At 43.5% G+C, this 17,404-nt stretch overlaps 2 protein-coding genes across 2 annotated transcripts; both read right to left on the minus strand.

The window, feature by feature from the left end:
* Positions 1-326: 326 nt before the first annotated feature.
* Positions 327-1,981, minus strand: LOC135666118 (probable WRKY transcription factor 11). Its single transcript, XM_065177658.1, has 3 exons — positions 1,141-1,981; positions 901-1,026; positions 327-817 (listed from the first exon to the last, which is right to left on the minus strand). Exons 1-3 carry the CDS (start codon positions 1,767-1,769, stop codon positions 649-651), a joined length of 924 nt encoding a protein of 307 aa, XP_065033730.1. The 5' UTR covers positions 1,770-1,981; the 3' UTR covers positions 327-648.
* A 6,696-nt stretch (positions 1,982-8,677) lies between these two features.
* LOC135666117 (putative pentatricopeptide repeat-containing protein At1g56570) lies at positions 8,678-11,530 on the minus strand. Its single transcript, XM_065177657.1, has one exon. The coding sequence runs from the start codon at positions 11,488-11,490 to the stop codon at positions 9,430-9,432; it is 2,061 nt and encodes a 686-aa protein (XP_065033729.1). The 5' UTR covers positions 11,491-11,530; the 3' UTR covers positions 8,678-9,429.
* Between the last annotated feature and the right edge of the window lie 5,874 nt (positions 11,531-17,404).

Raw genomic sequence — 17,404 nt, forward strand, 5'->3', positions numbered from 1 at the left:
AAACCTGGGAGTCAAAATAGAATGGCTAGCAGCATGGCTTTTATCTGTTGTCTTGAACCAGCACAAATGCAAACCCAGCACTCAGTTTCTTCACCTGAGAACATCCAGTAGATGTGCCCATCACCAGCTGCAGCCAAACTGGCATGCAGAGACACCACCTTGGACTTCTGGTGCATCATTCATTCAGTGCATCACCTGTGGAATTATTGCTGTGCTTGCACCATTAAAGGCAGAGGCAACACACAACATAGTCATAGGATTTCATTACTATTATTTTGAAGTGACATGATGAAATTACTTTATAAGCTGACTCTATCCATGTCACAATTAGCAGGCAAATGTCATAGATCATATTAATATGAACCAAGTGGCAAACACTAAAATACATCAAAGATGTGTGTTTCAGATAATAGATATTGTCACCCCAATTTATAACCATGTATTCCACATCCACAGAGAGTCTGCCAAGTTGAATGCCTCCCCTGCGCAGCGTAATTTTCACCAAATAGGACGTAAAAGTAGCACTGGGCGTAAAAGTAATTTTGAGATCTGAATTCGACCGCGTCAAATTTCTCGAACATTTTTGAATTTTCCGGCTTTTTACAAGTCGATTTAAAAGAGGAGGAGGAAACGGAGCGGTCTCGTGCATCAGACGGCCGCAACGGGAGCATCGGCGGTCTCGGGCGGCGCAGCGGTGCCGCGGCCGTGGCAGTGCTCGCCCTCGTACGTCACGATCAGCATCGTCGGGTCATCGAGCGCCCGCTCCACGTGCTTCCGCGCCGGGCACCACCTGAGGATGCTGCACTTGTAGTAGCCCCTGTAATGGAGGAAGAGAAGGATTTTAGCTGCACGATCTGCATCGGACGGTTAGGAGGGGGCGGACGAGGAGGAGATGCTTACCTCGGGTAAGGGGAGCCCTTGATGGGCTTCTGCCCGTACTTCCGCCACGAGTACTCGTCGGGTGGGATATCGGCCATCTTCGGGCTGATCGCCGGCACGCGTATCGTTCTCTTCACCCGCGATTTCCTGCGTGTAACGCCCGATTTGGTTCAGAGAACTGTTTCGGATTGGTATTGTTGATGGCCGTGAGACGATATATTGGGTGGGAAGGGGATTCCTTCTTTATGGGCTTTGGGTTACCTTCGCTTGGAGCAGTGGCATCGGCCGCCGGGGATGGCATGCTTTTCGGTAAGGTGCTCGGAGTGGGCGTGCTCGTGGCACCTTTTCTTGAGGGAGGAGGAGAGAGGCGGCTTGCCGGTGGAGACGGCGGCGGGGTGGAGGAGGAGGGAAGCGGATCCGATCTTGCCGTTGGAGATGCTGCCGTCGCCGGTGACGGAAGCGGACGTCATGGACGTCGAGATGCTGAAGCCCTCCGCCGTGAACTGGCTGCCGGAGGCCTCGACGAGGGACGGTGCAGCGATCGGCTTCGTGAAGTCCAGGGTCATGCTCCGCGGAGGCGGAGGGATCGGGGGCTGAGGCGGCTTGGCCGGGGCGAGGGCGACGGCCCGCGGCGCTGGCTCCACTGCCGGGGCGGGGCGAGGGCCGCGACGGAATCGGGCGTGGCCGGTGCGGTCGAGGATAGAGATGACCTTCTTGAACTTGGAGACGGTGAGATCAGTGATCTCGCGGCAGTCGAGCTGCGGCGACTGCTGGTGATGGTGGGAGAGTTGGGAGAGAAGGTGCTCCATGGACCGGAGCCCCGCCATCGCCGCCTCCTGGATCGCCATCTGCTCGTCCATCTTCGCGTACACCAACAGATCAACGGCCATCACCCCCAATCCTAAACCACCACCATGAAAAGAACACGAATCCCCCAAAGCTCAGCAGAGGAGAACGGGCAGAAGGGGGGTTAAATTCATTGAAGGCGAAGACGGGCCTAAAGCTGAAGTCAAAGGGCATTTCTTCGTCGGACGGCCGTGATCGTATCTCCTCTCTCGTGATGGCATCACTGCAGGAGAGGCGCCTTCTTCCAGAAAGTGGCTGCCGGCAAAGCTATTAGTCAAAAGGTAGACTTCTCGTCCTTGGCCTTATTTTATTTAAAATACCAATACATGTTTCCGAATCACGACGCGTCAAGTAATCTGGACCCTCTGATCCTTTTGCTAGCACGATAGGAAAAGGGCGTGGGTCAAGTTGACGTTGGAGAATATGCTTTAAACCTATAAACAAAGGCAAATGGTGGGATAGAGTACGGATCATTCGCTGGAATCAAGACGCTTCCATGATTGATTAATCGGTATGTTTTATAATAAAAGATATTGTTAGATGTCATCGTGATTATGTTCATCTTTTAATCGGAGGACTCATGTTATGGAACAGCAATTGTGACCATTGCTTTAATCCTGGGTAGTACTGCCTCAGAGAGGGGGACTGGAAAAGATGAATGGCTATGGGAGGGGAACCGTTGACCCGTGACAGTGGGCACGGGCACCGGGAAGGGCCGGTGAGGGACGGTCGAATAGGGGAGAGGAGAAGGTGGAAGAGTTTGAATTGAATTGGGATGCTCTACTGTTGGTGCAATATGTCACTGATAAGTAGGGTCCATGATGAATGTGTTCACTATTGGACACAATTGACCAAAATAAAAATTAATTGTCAAACTTGTCACTGGAATTATGGAATTGAAAATATTTGATTAGATGTCAAGAAGGTAGTGTTGATTTATAAAATGGATGACTTTGTTGACTGTATTAGAATAAAATCCTCTTGTCAACTGTGGTAGAATTAAATATGACAATTTTATATGATAGGAATGTTGCCTACCAATATTGATTCCTGCCTACTTGACCTTATCTTTTGGGAATTTGTCTGTCTCTCATGGGCTGGATGATACATGTAGCCTCCAATCTGCCAAACGATCTAGCTTTCTTAATCCATTGTAATGGGCCAAATTGGATTGGGTTTCACCTTTTAGGAAATCCGTGAATGAATCTAGTGGCACAGGCCCCTCAATCTTTACTAAATTTGATCTATTTAGATGTCCTAATATATCATAATAGTCTGATCCAGTAAGTTTGGTATCTTCTTCTTCCTCTTCACCTTGCATTGAAAATAGATGGCACTAATGTTTACTACAGTCATTCATTTTATTCAAAAGATTTCCATTAATCATGATCGAACCGAGAAAGAATTTATGATCTAGAATCTCATCCAAACATTGATGCAATATAAATCAATTATTTGCAATTTCAAATGACCAAGTTACCTATCAAAAGAAAAGAAGAAAGAACATCTAAGTTAAACTCATGAATCATTACAAATTTCCATCCACTATGACCAGAGGCAAAAATAATGGCTGAGAACATTTACATTCATTACTGTTCTCTTGACAAATTATATTGATTCTTTTTAGGTAAAACCATATAGGAAACATCATAAATTTGGCTGGTGGAACAGAGATTGTACTAATCATCCATGTGCGTGAAACCATCAGACATCAAGTGTCATTCTGTAGCAGCTTTATTTTCCAGTTCTGAGTCTTCTTTGCTTTTGGTAATTTCTACTTTTACAGTTTTAAAAATCAAAATCCAACATCTACTTACGAGTATTGTCATGTATAAAAAAAAACAGGTTTCTTTTTTACTTAAATCAGCACAGATGTGCAGTGGGCTGAAATCGAAAGAACCGCCCTCTTTAGTTCCTTGATAGAAATGGATTGTTCATATGGGGACCTCTATGTGATAGTTTATATATTTTTGATGGTGAAGATTGGAATCCTTGAAACTCCATCCAAAGAGAATACACGATGCTTGATTGGGATAACTGGAAGTGGTAAGGACGTGCCATTGGGAGAACTGCTTTCTTTAGTTCCTTAATAGAAATGGATTGTTCATATGGGGATCTCTATGTGATAGTTTATATATTTTGCATGATGGAAGGTTAGGATCCTTGAAACTTCATCCAAAGAGATCACACAATGCTTGACTGGGAGAACTGGAAGTGGTAAGGACGTGCCATTGGTACCACAAACCCTTTTTTTTTTAATTGAGATAAAGCCATCGGGATCCTACAGCAAAGCATGTCTGCCCCCTTGTATGCCTACATGATTAATTAAGTACTTTGCACAGATTGCATCTCTGGAGACAGTGGTTGACAACCAACCCAGAGTTTTTTGGCAAGACAAAACTATCACCATGGCATTCTTGTGACCACCCAAGTGCCACACGAAATTTTCTTTTGATTAGTTTCATGCCATTGCATCTGGGCCAGAATCAGTAGTTCAATGAGAGACTATAATTTCACTGCATACTCTATATGGTTCTTCATCTTGTTCAACATACAGAAAACACATCCATGCTAAATTCATAGTTAAGCATTGCAGAGCTTGTTTATGGATCTATTTTTTTTCGTTATTTTTCCTCTATAGTAGTTAACTAACTAGAGGATAGGCCTTGGTACAATGGTAAAGTTATTTTTTTGCGACCTGGGATTCCAGGGTTTAAGGGTCCACCTGTTTTAGTAGTTAACTAACTGATTGAAGATTCCCAAGCCTGAGCAGATAACAAGTAGTGGAACACATATGAATGATTTTTTTTTTCTTTTTTAGTGAGCTGATGACTTGCTGATAACTTGTTTGACATTCTTTAATTATAGCATTCCTGTAAACAAAAAACACTTGTTGTCTGTGTCTGCAACTTGTTTGACATTCTTTAATTATGAACAGAACAATTTGTAAGACATTGTCTATGTCCAGAAAAGAATCTTCATCTGCAGATATGCAGAAAAAAGTTTGATGACCTGTAGATCTGATTGGTTAGCCTGAGAATTACATCAATGTCAATAAAGATGCCAGCATTAATTAACAAGTAGGATATCTTAGTCTCAGATCAGTGTCTTAAGGGTGAAAAAGCATGAGTTACCCGATGGTGTAGCTGATCATTGGGATATAAACACCATGGCAGAATTGGAAAGCATCTAATGTTGATGAGAATTTCCGTGCATTATGGATCAGGTGCATGGGTGGTCACTCTCATCCATTGTCTTATTTAGAACTACTCTGATCACCTGCACAAGAAAGAGTCTAAGAAAGGACAAAAGAATAGTTTCTCCCATTATAAATCTCATTGGGATCTGAAAACCATCTAAAATACTTGCATGCTTCCAAGCAAACAGATTGTACACTTAATGGCCTACCAAACCTATCTTTTTCATTGATCCCATGCACCTCTGTCATGTTCGAAATGAATATGCATGCAAGAATTATATCCTGCATGGTTAACAAAATGAAACCTACAACTTTTCTGAAATAAACTAGTGGCACCAAAACATAGTCTCATATTAAGTGTGTTTAGACAGTTCAGGAGTGTTTTTCAGGGTTGGTTGGTGACAAGAACAACACAAATCGAAAGAAAATGCAGCAAAGCTTACAAATTTGCTTAAAAGAGAATTGTTAAATTTGTCAATTTTATACGTGACATCGAAAACATTGAAAATGTGGTCATTAGATAGTTTTTTTTCTTTCTTTCAAGTGCATAATTCATTTTAGTTAGAACAACTAAGTACTCAAACAACCATATGAAAGAACTAAAAGGTCAATTATTTACAGAAGATACACTGATGTTCCCGACCTTCTTGAGAATTCAATCAACGGATTGGTTCATCCTTCTCCAGGTACATCTTCTCGGTGCTCTCTCGCTTGCTAAGTTTTATATGTGTTTTATTGTTTCAAAAAGATAAAACTTTATGCATTTTGCTTCTCAAATTATCTTTGTTCTCCATCATTGGTAATCTCTCTCTTGCTGCTCTTTTACATGTCTTTTCTTTTTTTTCCTTATAGCTAGAATGTACACATCATTCAGTTCTCATTTTATTTTTCCTGTTTGAGTATATTTCTTAACTCGATCAACACATACTCTAGAGAAACACAACATTATAGCATCAGGGTTTTCAATTCCGTGATGAGACATCTTGCTGCTTAGGCTAGAGCTTGGACACACTGATGCTGCTTTACTTTGTTTTATCTAGGAATTGGGTAGTTGCTCTTGATATGTGAAAAATAGTTGAAATGATTTAAATTTCCTGAAACCAGTAGTCTGAAGTATAATTATCTGTAGGCTCAGAACATGTACTTGATTAGTAGAATTATCAACAATATCTTCTTAGTTGCAAACTATGAGTTATTCAACACAACCAGTAGTGTGCGGGTGTCGACCTCAATCTGTCTACTCTCACAGTCTATTGGCCCTGAAGGCTGAGGAATTGGCTACGTAGGAGACAAGGGTTGTCCTAGCACGAGACATAATATACTAGTAGAGTACCTGGGAATAAATGTCCTTGGTGGCTTGGGATAAGGATGGAGGGGGGTGGGGATTGGGATCTGTGACTTCAATTGTTGCTATGGATGCACCCGAAGGAAGTTGCTTGGGAGTGGGGAGTTTACCGTTCCCATGTTCTCCATTCATTTACTCCACTCCATGTGCGTGGGTGATGGCCAGAACATGCAAGGAGGATTCACTCACTCACTCTGTACAATACAAGAGCCAAAGAGAGAGTGAGTGCTCTGTGGAGTCTCTCTCACCTGCCATGAATTATAGAATACGAAGCTACCTTGTTCGTGATTGATTTAATTTGCTGATCTTTCTTTTAGAGAGAGAGAGAGAGAGAGAGAGAGAGAGAGAGAGAGAGACAATTCCTGAGCTGCTTTCGTGAAGGTTCATTCCATGCTGTGTCCTCAAGTTGGCATTATTGGGGTGAAAGCTTTCCACATGGAAGCGGACTGAAAGAAAACTCCAAAAGTGGTGTTCCTTCTGCTTCACCTCTCTCTTGTCCAACAGATCTGAACTGCCCTCGCCACCACGAATCCTCTCGGAACTTCCATATGCTTCCTTTCTTGCAGTATACTCCTCCGGTGACTCCTATGCTTGCATGAACACATCATTTGTGCAGCCTCGTCAACTTACTAAAATAGCCTTTGCTCCCTTCATAGATTTTCTTGGTGTTTCTTTCTTTCTGACTTGAGCACAACGAAGTCATGCCTCTTCCAGATTAAGCTTTTCATGCGTAAAATGTCACACCACCATCTGAGGGGTCATGTCTCTTCTCGATCTAAATCATTCAGATTATTGCACTGGGAGCTTTGAGGCATGATGGATGGAGGGCAGTATTCGTCCCACCACTTGTAATTCACTAAAGGAAGGGGTGGATTAATCTTAAGGAGGAGGCTTAGACCCCTCAGACCCAGCAAAAGCCACGTGGGTCGAGCAGCCTTTGCCTACCGCTCCGCCCGGAGGTGCGGAACGCGAATCATTGAAACTTTCAACGAGGGAGTGGCACTCTTGTCGTTTTCTCAGAATTGGAGGGTCATTGGGTTGTTCGTCACCGCCATTACTGGCGTTATCGTATTAGATCTCTCTGGGGATGACGTGGGCGCGCGCAATTTAATGCCGCAATTAATCCCTTTTAATGCTTTCTCCGGAGGCAAATGACATATATATCCTCGTGCTTCTGTGATCTGCTGCACCTCGTCCCCTTTCTCTTTCCTCTGTCACCGTCCGTATTTAACTCCTTCGCCCTTCCCTCTCCCTCCAAATTTGCTGCTCAGCTTCTTCTCTCTTCTCCTCTTCTCCTCCACCACAAGGATTCCTCTCCGAGCTGACCACCTTGTGAGGTGTGCTTCTCTTTGCCCCTCTTAAGGGAATCCTGTGGCCTCCACTGCCTTCGTCTTCAGTTCTTGATCTCCGCAGCCATGGGCTCCGAGGCGGTCGTCGTCGTCGTAGGTGAATTGCCTCTGCTTCCGCCCATAAAGACGGCGCCGACGCAGGACAAGCCCGTGGAAGGCCGTCCCGATGCTGCCGAAACCGAAGAGGAAGAGTGCGTCACACCAAAGGCGGAAGAGACCGTTCTCAAGCCCGTTCTTGTTTGTCCGCCGGCTCCGAGAAAGCCGAAGCCGGCGAAGAGGGTACCGCCGGCTCCTTCCATGGAATTCCACGCCGTTCCTCGCGATCTTACCTCGGTCTTCCTTTCTCTCCCTCCCAAGAAGAGAATTCGTGTAGTTTGATCTGAAGTTTCTTCACCATCTCCTGTAATTCCTTCCGTTCCCCTTCTATTTTCCCGTGTGCCTGGTAAAAGATTTTATTTCCTTTTATTGTTTTCTTTTCTTCGTTAGATGAAACAAAGGCCATCAAGCACTTTGTGTAACATGAGGAGAACTGTCCTCCACATCATGCTACAATGTGTATATATATCGGACAGTTCTCTTGGGTTCTTGCTTTTAGTCGTTCTGCAATCTAACACCGTCAAGGAACCCAAATTACTGTGTCTTGGGATGCAAACTTGTGGAATTCCCTCATAATAGTTGTTACAGTCCATCAGTGTCTGTGCAGAGACAGATGGGAACTTAAGGTATTTCACATGATTCTAGATCAGACAGTACCTCACAACCCTTCTAAATTTCTGCCAGCAGGTAGAAGGAAGAGATTCCTGTAGAAAGGGCACCATAATTTTAACTTTAATGGCTTAGGAAGACACACCTTACGAAGATTGCAGGCTAACGAATCACCAATATTTGTTTCTTTAGGGTGCCAAATGAGAAGGAATAGTGTCCAATAGCTGGTCCTGTTTCTGCAATGTTTCTTTCGTTTCCTCTGCGCAAGGATGGCAGAAATCAAACCTAATGTGGGTGAGAGCTGGGTACAGTTTGAGATCCAAGTTATTAATTCAGGTGTACAGTAAGTAAATGTAGGAGATGGCAGAACATATGGAGCTGGTATCATAATGTGATGGAGGGAGTGACCACATGGATGGCAATTAAAAGCTGCAATCGTAGCAAGTGACATAGGCTGTACACATGGTGGGGTGCCCCCACGGATCTCTACAGCTCAGCTCACTGGTTTACATCTCGGTTAACAAGCAAAGCCATCTTTTGAGCTTTTCGGACTCCTGGCCACGACCCTTTCCGGTTTCCACTACTTTCCACCCCTCCATAGACTAATGGCTGGCTGGAATGCAGAGGAAAACTGTAGTATCTTATGTTTATGACAGCATGAAAGCCAAAGGATATAAGGAGAGAGATCTCTGTCCACCAACCGGTCTTAGCTCGATGAAAGATTTAGTGGATTTGGATCATAATAGTAACAGATGATAGAACATCAGCTTAGCATTATAGGAACCATTGTGTTGTCTTTAGCTAGCACAGGCTCGCAAATGTAGCAGGAATCTTATGTTGGTTGGCGTACATGAAGAATGACTATTCTTTGTCAGAGATGAGTGAGGCACTGCTTGTTGCTTCGGGAGCAGTTTTAGTGCTCTCTGTTGCTGTTGTCGTACTTGCCTTTTGTCTTGTATCCTTCCTTCCTTCCTTCCATTCTTTTAACAGTTCAAATCTTCTCATGCATATCCCATGTTTTATATCATTCATGAATAGTTATATGTGGGATTTCCATAAATTTGCCTCATCTTTTTGATCCATGAACAGCATAGAAACCGAGAATGTTAACAATCTCTGCTTTCTTCACTCTGCCTTGCCAAACACCCCAAAACCTCATAAATTTTGCCTACTTGAGGGTGTGATTTGTCCCCTGCAACAAACACATCGGACATCCCCTTCACCTGAACACAGCTCCAACCTGGTTTCTTTCTTACCTCTTCTCTGTGCATCAACTTCCTAGTTCTTTCAGTTTCTTCCCACCTCTCGTCACCAGCAAAAATATTGCTCAACACAACTTGATAGCCCATATTATCTGGTTCCAAATCAAAAAGCTTCTTGGCTGCATAATTTCCAAGAACACTATCGGAATGAGTCCTACAAGAAGCAAGCAGTGCTCCCCAGATTCGACCATCAGGCTCAGCGATCATGCCGGTGATCACATCAAGAGCTTCACCAAGCCTCCCAGATCGGCCAAGCAAGTCCACCAAGCATGTGTAGTGGCTTATCTCAGGCCGGATACAATATCTTGTGATCATGCAGTCGAACAACTCACAGCCTTCTCTCACAAGTCCTGAGTGATTACAAGCAGACAACAAGCTCAGAAAGGTGACACTGTTTGGTCTAACACCTTCCTCCTTCATCCGGTAGAACAAGTCCAAAGCTTCCATGCCAAGTCCATGGACGGCGTATCCTTCCACCATCGAGGTCCATGCTACGATATCTTTCTCCGCTATTCTATCGAAACACCTTCGTGCTAAGTCGATGCTCCCACACTTTGCATACATGTTGAGAACAGAGGTTCCGAGTGCTGTATCATCTGAGTCACCAGCTTCCAGGGTGTTGTTCCTTATCAAGTACCCATGAATTCCTTTACCCCACATCAAAACACCCAAATGCGAGCATGCCATGACCAAAACCCTTAGAGCATCCTTACCGGGCATAAATCCAGCTTCTTGCATCCTTTGAAATAAGCGAACTGTTTCCAGGAATTCTCCATTCTGAAGAAATCCCCACATCATGATGCACCATAAAGTGCTGCTCTTTGTTTGAGCTTCTTCGTATAACTGGACTGCAAATTCGAGTTCTCCGCATTTAGCATAGAAATCTACGAGAGAAGCATGCAGAATTGCATCTATCTGCCCAGCTTTTACTGCATGACAGTGTGCCCATTTGCCCAGTCGAAGATCCTCGGACTTCGCCAATGCAGAGAGGAGCGATGTCAGTGTCTCGCTGCTGGGACTCAACTCCATCTTCATCTTCTCGTAACTATCTATGGCTCCGGAAACATCTCCCATGGAAGAGTACATCGATACGAGGACGTTCCATGAGGCAACGCTCCTGTTCTGGATGTCGTCGAAGAGCTTCTGCACCACCTCGAAGCAAGACAATTTGCTGAACATGGTCAAGATCGAATTTTGAACCAATTCATGGCCTCCGAAGCCCATCTTGATCACGAACCCGTGCAATTGGCACCCTCCTGCGACGTCTGCCGCGGCGCAGCACGCGCGCAGTAGGACCGCCAGTGTAACTGGGCTGGGCTGCAAGCCCTCCGCTCGCATTCGATGCAGCAAGTCGAAGGCCTCACCAAAGTCGCCTACGCCAGCGTAGCCGGATATCAAGGATGTCCAAGATACCACATCCCTCACACACATTTCATCGAACACCTGACGCGCCATGCCGACTCCGCCATTTCTGACGTACGCCTCCATCATCGTGTTGCAGAAGTAGACATCGCCGGCGAAGCCGGCTTTGACTGCAAGACAGTGGATCGCTTCTCCGACGTCGATCCGACTTGCAAGAGACGAAGCCGCGCGGTTCACGAGGGGAAACGTGTAGTGATCCGGCCGAGCGCCGCCTTCTCGCATGGCGGAGAAGAGGGAGAGGGCGGTGTGGAAGTGGCCGGAATCGACATGGGCTCTTATCATCGAATTCCATCGATCCGTACTTGGTATCAGGAAGGCCTTCGGCTCCGCGATGGGATTGCTGGATAGAGGTCGGGCAGCAAACGATGGGACGCGGTGCTTGAGAGCGAAAGCCGAGGCTTTTAGGAGCGCCGCGTGGCACATGAACGCACCCAGGAATGCCGATGAGGACGGCTGCGGCGGGCGTATGACAGGCTGCGGCATTTTTACATAATTTTTCTTGCAAAGTTCTACAATATAATTTGGGTCCTTACAAATTAATATAATCACTACAAATTAGTTTTTGAGTCTAATAATAAATCTTTAATGTCTTAATAGTCAAGTAACAAAGTTGAAATAAGAGTTTCAATATATACATATATTATTGATTTTAAAATAAAAACGTCTAATCATAACCTACCATTTCAAGTAACAAAGTTTAATGATCTTTTCACTATCTATTGATCTTAGTGATAACTAAGGCTCTTAATTCAAATCAATTTTTTCATTTACTTGGCAAGTTAGATATCATGGATAATGTCTAACAGAGGGGAGTGCTCAGAAGGATCACACTAAATCTAATAATTAACTACTATTTTCATATGATGTCTGAAATGGTAATATTAAATGTAATTACTTATTGCCATTTTCATAAAAATATATGAAAATGATATGTTTTTCCCTTTATTGTAATACAATAAATATATATATATATATTTTCATGGAAAGAGTACATGAATATGGCAATCGGTCCTCGAAACATTTCTCTGTTTCAAACGAGGAGAGTTGGATATCTTCTCACACTAAGAGTCGTCATCCTTCCCTCTTACTTCTCTATATAATGGACAATAAGTTGGACTCTTTCAAATCTCTGATCGTTGGAATGGATGATGGTACGCTCAATAGCACCCATAGCACCAACCTCGGAAGTAGCGGTCGTCCCCTTCCCGATAACTTGCTGGCAGAGATCCTCTCCTACCTCCCAGCAAAGACCTTCTTTAGGATCCTCTCTGTTTGCAAGAGCTTTCGCCAGCTCTCATCAGATTCTCATTTTCTCCTTTCACAGTCGTACCACAACAATGTCATCTCCGGCTTCTTTCCCCACGACAGCGCCTTTTCTGGAGCCTTCTGCCTCGTTGACCCCTACGCCGGTGTGCCCAGAAGCAGCCTCGAATTCTTGTTCCGCAAATGCAAAATCGTTGGGTCAGCTGGTGGCCTCGTCTTTGTGTTGCATAAGACAGATGGTGCCTTATTCGTCTACAACCCGGTCCGTGGTACTCGGTGCCAGCTACCCTCCCCGCCGGGCAAGTATTGTAAATGGGGTGGCATCGCGGTGAGATTCTTGAACGATGGAGATGGGGTGACGAAAGGCTACAGGTTGGTCTACCTTTCACGGCACTCAGTAAGGAGCAAGTTGCACCGCTGTCAGGTCTATGACTCGTCTGCGAGGGTGTGGACGATGGACAAGGAACTCGACTTCGGTTGGTTGGAACTACATTTGGAGCACCCGGTGATCTGCGACGACGTCGTGTTCTGGGCATCGTCAAATTCGTTCTCGAACGAGATCGACCAGTGTGTCGTCGCCTTTGATGTGAGAAAGGAGCGCACGCAGATCATCCCTCTGCCGAAAGAAGCAGCCGTCGCCCGCTCGGACACGATCGGAATAGGCATGTGGGAGGGGAAGTCGCTGTGCCTAATGCATTACGAAACGTGTACTTGGGTGATCGGACTGTGGCTGCTGAGGAAGACAAACGACGGTCCGCCAGGATGGGTGAGGGCGCATGAGGTGAGCTTGGGCCAGTTAGGGTTCAGGAAACCCCGCAACGTGAGCTGCGTCGTGCTGAGAGAGGTGGCGATGACCACGTCACTTGTTTTCACCGTAGATAGCGAGGCATATAGCTATGATATAAATGATGGAGAACTCAAGAAGCTGGGATGGCTGGGATGCAGTTCCCCATTGATCCCTTACTCTAATACGCTTCGGCCATGCGGTGAAGAAGAGGAACTGTTCGTAGATAAGAGAAGAGAAGTTGAATGAAAATTTTTGTCTTTCATGTGTCCAATGCTGCGATTAAATATCATGAAATAGAGGGTTTTTTGTTAGTAGAATTTTCTGTCATTGTGAATGAAACAGCAAGAAATGATTTCTTGGGAGACAATATTAAAATTGTTATGAGAAGGTATAACATGTCATAGACAAATTCACTTTGACTTAGTAATGCAAAGTAAACAGGTTGTGCAAGAAAAAGTTCACATGTCCTGAAAGAGAAGAGGATTGTTTAGTTGATTCATATGCATGAATGCATGCATGCGTTCCCTGTCGAGCAACAACATCTTGTCATTCTGCAACTATAACCGATCTGAACTCTATACAATCTTAGATAGACAACATCTTGTCTATATAACTTTTTGGGATTTGTTCGATTTCAAGAGAGGAGAAAACGAATAACATACTATTAGTGTACAAAAACGAATTTATATGCTTTGAAATGTAAGAAAAAAAAAAGAAATATGACATACTAAATAATACTTACTGCATGCTTTGAGTCATAAAAGAAGTCTCTGCATTATTCTCATCTTCATCTTTTTTTTTTTTCTTCTCTTATTTTTTTGCCCTTAATTGCCAATAAAAGAGGTTAATTCTGAGCAATTCAGTGGTCAGATCTCAGGATGTCTCGTCCGGCAAGAAAAGGTACCGAAATCTTGAATCAAATGGGATGATGCTAAAACCCCGAACACCAAGTAACCTCTGCTTCCTTTTCCCTTTCTTTTCTCGGCAAGTTAGATGTCATGGATAATGTCTTACGGAGGAGAGTGATTTGATGGATCACACTAAATCTAATAATTAACTATTGTTTTCATATGATGTCTGAAATGATAATTTTAAATGTAATTACTATGTGTCATTTTCATAAAAATATATAAAGAACGATATATATATTTTTAATTTATTGTAATACAATAAATATGAAATATATATAGTTTCATGGAAAGAGTTGATGAATATGGCAATCGGTCCTTAAAAGAAGAAAGCTGTGTCGATATATGATGCAGAGAATGACAAGAACGTGTGTATATACATCCATGCAGGCACGGTGGTGGGACGCGGAAACTTCAACAAGAAAGCTGAAAGGGAGGTGCGGCGGGCGGGCGAGCGAACCACCACCGCTTACTTGGCATATAAATCACCGTCCACTCTCCCTCCTTTGCATCCAACCAGCACTGGCAACAAGAAGGAAGCCAACGACCATCGCCATGGCTGCCTCCACCACAAAGTTGGCCGGCCATGCTCACCCTTGCGGCAGTTGCCTGCACGTACGCTGCCAAGCATCTGTTCACTGATCAATCTCCCTCCCTTCTCTCTCTTCCTCTCCTCCTCTTCTTCGTATTCTCCCGCTCCGGCTCCAATGGCGCCCCTCCCGGCCCCGTCTCCTTCCCTATCTTCGGAAACTGGCTACAGGTCGGCAACGACCTCAACCACCGGAACCTCGTGGGCATGGCGAAGAAGTAGGGTAACGTGTTCCTGCTGCGGCTCGGGGTACGGTAATTACCCCCTTCCCTCTTGGACAGTCGTATTCTTTCAAATCTCTGATCGTCGGAATGGGCGGTACGCTCAACAACACCCATAGCATGGACTTCGTTGGTCCGATGAAGCTGGGAAGTCGCTGTGCCTAATCCATTACGAAATGTGTACTTGGGTGGTGTTTTCACTACTTGCTGAGCTCCATCATGCTGAGTGACGTTACTTGTTTTCACTATACAAAGTGACATTACCCACCGTTGATTCCTTACTCTAATACGCTTCGGCTTCGGCCATGCGGTCAGGAAGAGGAGCTGACTTTTTCCTTTTTCCCTGTCATATATATATGCATTACCGTAGAGAGACAAAAAATAGCATGAAAATTTTTCTTCGGTTTCTCTTTCTTAGTGTCCAATTCCTGCTTGCTTGCTTGTAGTATAATGAAATTATACTATTTTTTTAAAAGGTATTATAGATCAACATAGAGATTATTAGAGTAATGTGATCAAATGTTTTACTTTCGTAAATATTCCAAAGTATAGATATCTTAATGTAATTTTTTTAAAATATAAAAATTAAAATATTAAAAATAAATAATTACAAAGATTAATATGTAATTAGACCTTTCGACAAAGCCATCAAGAGAGCATTGGATATGGCATTAGAAGAGCCTATTTGAAAGATCTAATTGGCCATTGGCCATTTATGTCCTCGTGAAGCAAACCATCAAGCATCTACAATTGACAACCTTAGAGAACCTAATGATGAAATGTTCTATTTCATCATTAGAAGAGCCTGTTGATGTAATGTTCTATTTCCTAGCAAAACTGCATCCAAATTATGCAAGTTCTTGCACAGTAGAAACTGTGACTGGGTAGACAAGAACACAGTCAAGCTGCATAAAAGAAAAGGTTACTGCAAGTCCACGAAGAACACGAAGAAGACTATTCAAAACATACAATGTTTTACTGCTACGCAGAATTCCATGAAGATAGCCACCGGCCATTATCAAGGACACAAGAGAAACGACACCTGCAGGGAATACCTTTCCAGACTACTTGTTGCGAGACCCCATTACAGCTAGAAGAGTCACGGACGTACCTGATAAGTAAAACAGGCAGGTTAAGTAAGCATAAGGAGAAGGGGGAAAAAAGATAGATATAGCCGGTGTTGAGCAGAATAGCCATGGTAGAACCCCTAACCCCAGGGATGATGCGTATAGAGGTCGTTCTGGAAGCTGGGTGTACACGTGACACAATAACGCAGCCGATACCCCTCCGGCAACTAATGACTTCTGGCTGCCGCTCTTCACACATCCCATTACACCGCCGGCTGCGAGGATGCCAATGGGAGAAAATAAATGTTTAGCCTTCCAACGGAGGAATGCTTGTTTCGAACACACGTAAGAATGAAGCAGAAAAGGAAATCTGCTGTGGTTTGCATGTCTTATGGGGATAGGAATGCCCATAACCCTCGTGGCTCCATACAAGATATGAAGTCCAACCTAAAATTTTGGATCCATTAACATTACAAGATCAAGTATGGATCCTATATCTCACCCACCCGATGATACATAAATTAGAATGTCCGATCTGAATCTTCTTAGGTACGGGTCCTCCTCATTTTGGATCCAAAAGCTTATCAGATTCAGACCCCAATTGGATTTTCAGTCGAGTATGGCCCCAACAAAAAACATCCCTATTTATAAATGGTAAAAAGTATGTATGTATGTATGTATCACAAAAAAACAAATCGCTTACGAAACTCAGAAACAATAATGAGCACATATAGCTTGCAGAGATAGACAATATGACCAAAATATGATTTCTTGGTGATGTTGAAGTACCAAAATAAAGAGAAGAACGTCTACACGAGCTGCTAACGAGGCATGCATCTTTCAACGTGTGTGTCTTCGCGTTGCACTCAACTCATGTCAAAAAAAAGACCAATGTTAAGATAGATAGATAGATAGATAGATATACATAGATATATATATATATATATATATATATATATATATATATATATATATATAGAGAGAGAGAGAGAGAGAGAGAGAGAGAGAGAGAGAGAGAGAGGGATAGAGAAATAGATAGATAGATATATACATATATATACACACATATATATATATATATATATATATATATATATATATATATATATATATATATATATATATCTATCTATGTATATATATGTATATATCTATCTATATCTCTCTCTCTCTCTCTCTCTCTCTCTCTATATATATATATATATATATATATATATATATGTAGACAGAGAGGGATAGAGAGACAGATAGATAGATAGATATATACATATAAATATAAATATATATATATATATATATATTGATATGTGTATATCTTGATACATATATATATATCTACGTTTAAAGTGTGTATATATATACACAGTGAGATTTCTTATACAGTTTTCGAATCTAGATTTCTTGCTGCAGCGATGAACCCTCCGCTCGAGATCGGCATCGTGGGTGAGGAGAAGCCCGTAACCGGAAGCTGTCGGCTTCCCGACGACTTGCACGAAGAGATCCTGTCCTACCTCCCCGCGAAGACATTCTTCAGACTCCAACCTGTCTGTAAGTCCTTCCAC

The sequence above is a fragment of the Musa acuminata genome, unplaced genomic scaffold (assembly GCF_036884655.1).
Source record: "Musa acuminata AAA Group cultivar baxijiao unplaced genomic scaffold, Cavendish_Baxijiao_AAA HiC_scaffold_1072, whole genome shotgun sequence".
Classification (NCBI taxonomy): Eukaryota; Viridiplantae; Streptophyta; class Magnoliopsida; order Zingiberales; family Musaceae; genus Musa; species Musa acuminata.

Bases quoted from the DNA above. Each gene is read 5' to 3' on its own strand.
- LOC135666118 (XM_065177658.1), bottom strand. From the start codon at position 1,769: ATGGCCGTTGATCTGTTGGTGTACGCGAAGATGGACGAGCAGATGGCG. The intron at 1,027-1,140 runs GTAACCCAAAGC...CGTTACACGCAG, and splicing joins TGCCACTGCTCCAAGCGAAG to GAAATCGCGGGTGAAGAGAA. The intron at 818-900 runs GTAAGCATCTCC...CCTCCATTACAG, and splicing joins AAGGGCTCCCCTTACCCGAG to GGGCTACTACAAGTGCAGCA.
- LOC135666117 (XM_065177657.1), bottom strand. From the start codon at position 11,490: ATGCCGCAGCCTGTCATACGCCCGCCGCAGCCGTCCTCATCGGCATTC.